General features: G+C 46.6%; 1 protein-coding gene across 3 annotated transcripts; it reads right to left on the reverse strand.

Moving 5' to 3' along the window:
• Window positions 1–384: 384 nt before the first annotated feature.
• PIMREG (PICALM interacting mitotic regulator) lies at window positions 385–5,115 on the reverse strand. Of its 3 annotated transcripts, XM_068210819.1 has the most exons (5): window positions 4,786–5,115; window positions 3,639–3,970; window positions 2,797–2,892; window positions 1,911–1,957; window positions 584–706 (listed from the first exon to the last, which is right to left on the reverse strand). In XM_068210819.1, the coding sequence occupies exons 1-4, from the start codon at window positions 5,074–5,076 to the stop codon at window positions 1,927–1,929; spliced, it is 750 nt and encodes a 249-aa protein (XP_068066920.1). In that variant the 5' UTR covers window positions 5,077–5,115; the 3' UTR covers window positions 584–706; window positions 1,911–1,926. The 3 variants fall into 3 exon arrangements, with proteins under 3 accessions (XP_068066919.1, XP_068066921.1, XP_068066920.1); XM_068210818.1 differs by lacking the exon at window positions 1,911–1,957 and having other exon boundaries at window positions 385–706; XM_068210820.1 differs by lacking the exons at window positions 1,911–1,957; window positions 2,797–2,892 and having other exon boundaries at window positions 385–706.
• Window positions 5,116–8,312: the final 3,197 nt, after the last annotated feature.

Below are 8,312 nucleotides of genomic sequence, written 5' to 3' on the forward strand. Positions count from 1 at the left end.
CAGAATGCTGTTGCTTTGGAATGGCTGTTTTGCTTAGAATTCAAAGAAGTAACTGTTTTAGTAACTTTAGTAACTGTTTTAGTAACTTTCAGCTAAATGATAAATAACTTTAGTTTGCTAGTAACAAAAAAAAAAACAAGTTAGGCTTTCAAAATAATAGACCAATCTTTTTCATGTGGAAAGTATTTGTGCTAAATCTCGTGGCTGCTGGACACCAATTTAAGCACTACTCTTACCTAGGATTACCCTTCATAAGTCTGTCATTAGCCCTTGCTTTGGCCATTCTTACTGACCAGTTCAGCATCAGTTTCTGAGTACTTACTGCCTCATGAGAGTCACTTTCAAGATGGATCCCTCAACTCAGAGGGGATAATACCACTCTCGTTGGTACTGTTTTGATTCTCTTTTTACTTGAAAAGAGAAAGCAAGGGAAGTCATGAGCTGTTTCATTAAAAAAAAAAAAAAAAGCGTAGCGGCTCATTTAAGTGTATAGAGTGCAGCCTTTCAGGTGCTATTCAGACCTTTCCTTTATATGTGCTCACAAACTTGGAAACATGAAAAAATAGTTACAACCATCTCTGTCTAGGTACCAAGTGCTTGGTGGAGTTTCTTTGCTTGTCTTCTGATAGCTTGAGATGGTTTCAGGGATCGATGTACAGACTGTGAGTTTTGTGCCATTAGATAGTAGTTTGATATTGCTTGTTGCCTGCAGAAGAACAACAGGACTAGCATTAGCAGCATGAAGTCAGTTGAGTTAATCAACTGGTTGTCACACAAATTGCTGGAAAACAGATGGGAAAAAGGAAGAGGTCTGGTACACTTTCACTGTGTAACTGTTCTAAACACTAGCAATAAAATACTTTGTTATCTTCAGTGAACGTAAATGGCAAGTACACAAATTACATACTGTAATATTTTAACTAGCAACAGGAGCATTTCTTGTGATATAATCTAATTAATTAAAATGCAAAACACTAGAACAATGCTTTGAGTTGGAAACAATCATTTGAGATCAAGGTTTGCTTCATCCTGAAAAAAATGAAAAGGGAGCGCTAGCATTAAAACTCATGGCAGTTGGATACCAGAACAGAAAGTCTCATGCAAGACTAAAGGCACCTCCAAAACAGTTCATTTCACAATTATTCCAGTAGGCAACTAGGCAGTAAGAGAGCACATTGTGTGCAGCTAACACATGCAGGGGTACTGGACCAAATTGTGGAAGCAGTACAGATCACTGCTGAAGCCATCAGTCCAGCATTTGAAACTGCTCTCATTTTTCTTGAAAAGTTACAACAAAGTGTCTTGCACCTGTCTTTGTTGCTAAAATAGGACATAGTATTCAGGATGTACCTTTCCTTCTAACAAAAAGAACACTTCCAACATAATGGGTGAAGATATTAATGTCACATCCACTTGGGCACAATTGCTGTGTTTAAAAATACCACCAATACAGTTATGAGCTGCTGTTAATTGTGATAGCATAGACTCAACTGCTATGAAAATTTGAGGGATGGAAAAGAAAGGCTGTAAAATCAGATAGCTCAGGATAATGGTTGGTTATCTCATGCTTTGTCATCATCAATAACCAGTGAGAGCTGAACTTGAGTGACAAAAAGATTAGTACCAGTAATTTTTTGGTCTGGAGTGAGAAAAGCTGATGTTTGCATAGGAGGTTCATTGTGAACCCATAAGGACTCACTAATCCACGATTTAGAGGTGAAGTTTTACAACTGCACAGTGATCTGCTGTAGCAGAGATGGCCACAGAGAATATGAAGGAAGAACCCTGTGGTTCTGCATAATACTGCCTTAAAGCAGCACGAGATAATAAGCCTTTCTCTCTATAAACAGCAGGTTTTCTCCCCACAGATGCATGCAGGCATAGCCAAGGTAAATGAACAACTACTTTACCTGGTTGCTACTGTCCTCAGTTACGAATGAGAGAAACTGTCATATCACTAGCAGATGGGAGAATATTAGGAGTGAGATTTAGTGAACTTTCAGTGGATATCATATAATTAACTTGATACAAGTTTTAACCTATAGTTATCTAGGCATGGTCCCACTGGTACAAATTTTTGCAATTATCTGGGATGTTAAGCCCTTACCTCTTTGTAGGTAAAGTACTTGATGCTAAACTCTCTCTAGAGAATTTGAGGTGCATGACATTTAGTTATTGAATACCTGACATGCTCTAAGAGAGGAAGAAGTTTAAGGAATCACCCTGTGACAAGATTTCTGACCCTTAATTTTTACTTTCTTAGTATGTCTAATTCAGAATGACATAACTTTCACAAATACAGCAGCCTACCTACCACCTTGTGGATTAATCAAGGTGTTTTATAAAAGGCTTCTTCATCTGAGTACCATGGACTGTTTGGTAACATAATGCTACCTAATAAAAGGATTTTTTAAATAGATGTGCAGACATCAGTGACTGTGCCAGTACACTGGAATTTTCCCACCTCCTCTCCCAGCCTGGATTGGCACCTCTTTTAGAGAAGAGTCAGGGAGGTACTGTTCTCACACAAGGTCAAAGGTAGGCTCCTTCTGATAAAAATCTAACTTCCACAACAAGGAAACTGAAGACAAGTAGAGCATTTAGCAGGTTTTAGAAGCTGCAAATCCAACTGGAGATTTTATCTTCTCAAGTATCTTTAAGAAAAAATGGATATACTACATTACACCTGAAAAATTTCTGCAATTATTCCTAATCCTGAGTTACAGGGACTATTTGGCCTGCAATTGGCTATGTTCAGGTGGCAGGTAAAGTTGAGGGATACTTAGCAGTATTTACCTCTCCTCTTTCTCAATGGCATCATCAAATGCTTGGGAGATCCGCTTCAATTGGCAAATCCCTGAGGAGACCAGTTCCAGCTCGCAGTCAAAGTCTCTGCAAACAGAATGGTCATTGCTATAAATCAAACAGGACAGGCTGACTAGGTGACAGTACTCAAGCCTCCATCCCTGCAGTACCACTCTTGTTACCTCTAGACTTTACCCAGAGAAGTTCAGGGTGGTGGCAATTATGCTCTTAATTCCATTGGCCAATAGCTTCACGTCTCCATTCATCCCCCAAACAGCTATCTTCCAACTCAGACACAAGATTCAGATTCACAAGGCTTGGATTCAGCTTCTAGCTTTAACCTTTCTTGTGACTTCGATCAAAAGAAAAACCTGTGTGCACATTATTAAGTATTTCCCTAGCTCACAACCCTTGATCTAATTTGTGTTTGCTTTTTGAGGCAGGAATTTATCTACGTTCTATAAAAAACTCAGCATAAACAGAGCTTTATCTTTGGAATACAAATAGCAGCTTTGGAAAAGCTACAGTTAAATCAGAGTGAGATACAGAGCATTTTCCTTTACCCAAAAGGCACCAGCAAAGAACTCAGGTATGTCTCTAAGAAAAAGCTACTTTTTATGTTTCAGCTTTACACATAGCTCAGTCCCTGTCTATACAGGGAGCTGGAACTACTTTCTTAGATATTCAAGCAGCACACACCTTCAGGGGAATAGGACAGAAAACTTCATACCTTGCCTTTCACTTTACCAGATACTCTAATCAGAGTAATAAATTAAAAATTTAAAAAAAAAGTAAATTAAAAAAAAAAAAGTTTACAAAATAATGTGACTTACATCTTTCTGCTGGAAGGAGCAGGAGATGAATAAGGGCTCTTCAGTGCTGCTGCTCTTCTGGATCTCCGGAGAGAGACACCATTTTTTCCAAGCCAAGATGAGAAATCCCTCCATTCTCTATGTTCTGACACCCTTGTTGGCCCAAGCAAGGCCCTTTTGCTGGACCTTGGAGTGTCTTTGGAACTGGCTGCTGGAGTAACACTCTTATAGCAAGGTGTTCGAGGCGTACCAGTTCTTTTTTTGGTAGAACTGGTCACACAGCTTCTGCTGATCGATTCAGCTGGAAAGGTCACCATTGAGCGTACTGGGCTTTGGCAAGACTTCTGTATTTTCTGAAAGAAGCATTAGACATGTTAGGCTAAATGAACTCAATTAGCTGTGAGTTTGGAACTAGGAAGACTAGGAATATTTGGGCTGAATTACTAGCTTCCATTCTCATATCAGGTTTCAACTAACATGAATGCATCTCAACCTCTGTACTCATTTGCATAGGGAGTCTCTTGCTTCCCTAACTCTTGGCATTCATCAAGGACTTCAGAGCAGGCATTGGAACAAAGCTCCAGCTGCTCTTATGCTGGAAAAATTCAGGCTCCCCAACACAGAACTCGTGCATTTAAAAATCTGAGGTTTCTAAGAAAGGGAAGTACAAGCTTGAATCTGCTACCCTGCTATGTTGTAGCAGGTTTTGTCAGTCTAAATTTAAATTAACTATAATGGAGAACATGCTAGTAAATAGTATGGGTACAGGAAAATAAATAAAAGAAAAAAAATCCAAAGTGCTGCACATTTCACAGTAATAATTCTTTGCAAATGATGTCAATCTCTACCCAGTTTCCTCTGTGTAAAGGTTGCTCTGCCATATATGATTAAATACAGTAGGGAAAAGCTCTTATTTCATAACAAAATAAAATAAACTGTTTTCACCTTCCTCCATGTTCTGCCAGATACATAATTTACCTGTCTATACTTTAAGAAAAGATATTAAAGATTTTAAAAGTTAGTAGCTATGAGACAAGTACTAAGGTGTGCAAGTGTGTGGGAATGGCCTCTCTGGAATACAGCACTCAGTACAGAATTCAGAAATCTTAGTACTGGAATTGAAGCAAAAACTAAACTCTATCTGTGTTCTACTGCAAAGACAAAATACCTGGGACATGGTTCCAAAAGCATATTTTGCTGTTCTTTTAATAGTCTGAAGAGTTTGGCACCTCTGCCTTGGTTCCAGACTTTCCTTAGCTGGGGTTTTATGAAAATTCAGCTTGACTTGCTTTAATGGTACCCGTTTCCTTAAAGACATGCGAATAGTATTGAGAGAACTCAGAGAGGCCCTTCTCTTGAATTTGTCAGGCACAGGACTCTCATTCTCATTAAGGTCAGCTATGAGCCGGTGTTTCCGCCACGCCACTGTTGCTTTGACATTTTGGAGCACAGATGCCATCTTGTTCCAGTTCTTGGTGAACTTTATTTCTAAAACAGTGAAAATGCGAGCAAAGCTTAGGCAGAACAAGGTACAAAGTAGTGTAAAATTGAGAAATGGCAACTGTTACAGAATACATTTGGTTACAATTGCCTGAAACAGGAAAACCAAAGCTGAGCAGACTTTTACTTGGAGTCTTGAAAGACAACAGGATTGATTTTTACAGCTATTTATGTTTGTGCAAGTCCACAAAGAAGCCTTATATTGCAATTCCACTGCGAAACTCTAGTTGGAGAGGGAGAATGGTCTATGAGGAGTGCATTTTTTTTTGTTTGTGTCTCAGATCAAGATCTGATATCCCAAATTTTTGCCTTCTTTAATCAAAACAACCTTGCAAGACAAGTTTACGCAGATGCTATTGTCTCCTGCTGTACTTGCTAGCTGAAGGCTTCTGCTTCAGTCCCAGTTATGATTGCGGATACATAAGTCCTGGAACAGACAGGATTATTACTGGCAGAAGACTTTGGCAGGAAGGGCTAAAATGCTAGTTATCTATATGACAATTTAAACATATATACTTTTCATTCTTGATTTTTACTTGCTAGCAAGTAAGATTGAAATGACCCGAGAGAGCCGCTGCTGTCCCACGGTTACAATGATGTGTTTATTAAGCGGGTATTGCACAGGACAGCGCGGTGCCCTCTTTCTTCTGGAGGCCACGGCGGTCTGGGGTAGCCCTAGGCCGGGCCCCTGGATACACCCAGACCCAGGCCCAGGCCCAGGCCTCGTCCGAGCCGCTCTCGCCGCAGGAACCCCGTTCTGCTGGCACTGGCCGTGCTCTCCGCCAACAGCCGCGGCAGATCCGCCGTGCCGCCACATCGGGCTAACGGGACAAGGGGGAATGGGCGGGACCAGCCAGTGCCGTTCTTGCGCCCACCGGGAAAGTAGAAACAAGAGCGAAAAGTGCCGCCAAGGCCTGAGGAGTGGGGCTCGGGAAAAGGGAGCCGCGACCGGGCCGCTCTGGCAGCTGCTCGGGGCAGTACTCACTCAGCGCGCCGGACGGAACCGGGACGTGGATGCGGACCGAGCTGCCACCTCCCTGCAGCAGCGCCTTTGTGCGCCGCCACCGCGTTTGAACGCCGCGCCGCCCGCTGCGAGCCCCCGGATTGGCGCCGCCGCCGCCCGCCACCATTGGCTGCGCCCCGCGCGCGCGGCTGCCGCGACTGGGCCGGGCCGGGGGGAGCGGCCCGGGCTGGGGAGAACGGGCCGGGCCGGGCCGGGGGGAGCGGCCCGGGCTGGGGAGAACGGGCCGGGCCGGGCCGGGGGGAGCGGCCCGGGCCGGGCAGGGCCTGGCTTGGGGGAGCGGCCCGGGCAGGGCCGGGCCGGGGGGAGCGGCCCGGGCAGGGCAGGGCCTGGCTTGGGGGAGCGGCCCGGGCAGGGCCGGGCCGGGGGCAGCGACCCGGGCAGGGCAGGGCCGGGGGGAGCGACCCGGGCAGGGCAGGGCCGGGGGGAGCGGCCCGGGCAGGGCCGGGCCGGGGGGAGCGGCCCGGGCCGGGCAGGGCCTGGCTTGGGGGAGCGGCCCGGGCAGGGCCGGGCCGGGGGCAACGACCCGGGCAGGGCAGGGCCGGGGGGAGCGGCCCGGGCAGGGCCGGGCCGGGGGGAGCGGCCCGGGCAGGGCCGGGCCGGGGGGAGCGGCCCGGGCCGGGCAGGGCCTGGCTTGGGGGAGCGGCCCGGGCAGGGCCGGGCCGGGGGGAGCGGCCCGGGCAGGGCCGGGCCGGGGGGAGCGGCCCGGGCCGGGCAGGGCCTGGCTTGGGGGAGCGGCCCGGGCAGGGCCGGGCCGGGGGCAACGACCCGGGCAGGGCAGGGCCGGGGGGAGCGGCCCGGGCTGGGGGGAACGGGCCGGGCCGGGCCGGGCCGGGGGGAGCGGCCCGGGCTGGGGAGAACGGGCCGGGCCTGGCCGGGGGGAGCGGCCCGGGCTGGGGGGAGCGGGCCGGGCCGGGCCGGGCCGGGCCGGGGGGAGCGGGCCGGGCCCGGCGGCACAGCCGCGGCTCTGGCGCCTCTGCGGACTCGGCCCAGAGATCCGCGTCAGCTGGAGTAGTAAAAGGACTCGGGCTGGGTTGCCCACTTGGGTATCCAAGCCACAGCTCCTGTTACTTCTGGTAATGATCCGTCAAAGTCTTAGAAGGTTTTTGTTTGTTTGCTTTTACTCCACGGGCTTCTGCAGCTCTTGTTGGAGGAGGCAGCTAGTGTAACTATCCGTATGGGACCGTAAACCATCCGGGATGCCCTCTGAAGCAAATCGGGCAGCAAAGCGGGCAAAGGATGTATGGATTCAGCGGTGGGAGATTTTGTTTTGATTTGGTGGGGTTTTTGTTTTGTTTTGTTTTGTTGGGTTTTTTTGTTTGTTTGTTTGTTTGTTTTCTTACCCGAGAGGCAAACAGGACATGCAAAGTATTCATTTATATTTAAATGACTTCTGCCTGAAAAAACTGCTCTAGAAACAACTGTAGCAGCATCTGGTTTTTTTCCAAATATTTGTTTTCCACCTGCCAAATTAAACTCAGAGCTGACAGCTGAAACACCTCCTTAGCTATGACTTGGCTTATAGTGATGGGGAAGCCAACCCAACACTGCAGGATGCCTCTTGAATCTCACCACTGGCTTTTTACAAATGCTTTTTACAAATTCATAAGAACTCTGATTTTAAAAAAGTTCCACACAATGGTGTTTGTGCCGCTTTGTATTCACACACTAATGATGAGTGCAGTGTAATAAACATCTTTTGTTAACAGATGTGTTTCTATGTATTACAGCCCTATATTCTGTTCTGCTTTCCTCTGTCCATTGACTTCAGGGCTTCCAGGTAGCTGAAGCATTAGACCTCTTCCTCTGTGTCCTCCCCACTCTCAATTTTTATAGCAAAATTTCAGGTTCTTCTCATTAGCAAACTGGATCTTCAGCCACCATATTTTAAGACTTGGTTTGGATTTTTGGACATTGATCTAGAGACCTCCTAAAACAAAGAGCTCTTCTTGGGGGTACAAAATACAAGAGAGAGAGAGAGAGAGAGTCAGGTAGTAAATCAGACTACATGCTCAGTTTCTAAGGGTTATCTTGATAGCTGGGGATGTGTGTTGGTACTTTGGTAAGAGTGGGCAGAGGAATCCCTAAGAATAGAAACCGTGCTAATTGAAAACAGGATGTGTACAGGCAGAGAGATTTTGTGTGACGTAAGAACTGTAGGCCAAAAGACAAAC

This window comes from Anomalospiza imberbis, chromosome 20, assembly GCF_031753505.1.
Source record: "Anomalospiza imberbis isolate Cuckoo-Finch-1a 21T00152 chromosome 20, ASM3175350v1, whole genome shotgun sequence".
NCBI lineage: Eukaryota > Metazoa > Chordata > Aves > Passeriformes > Viduidae > Anomalospiza > Anomalospiza imberbis.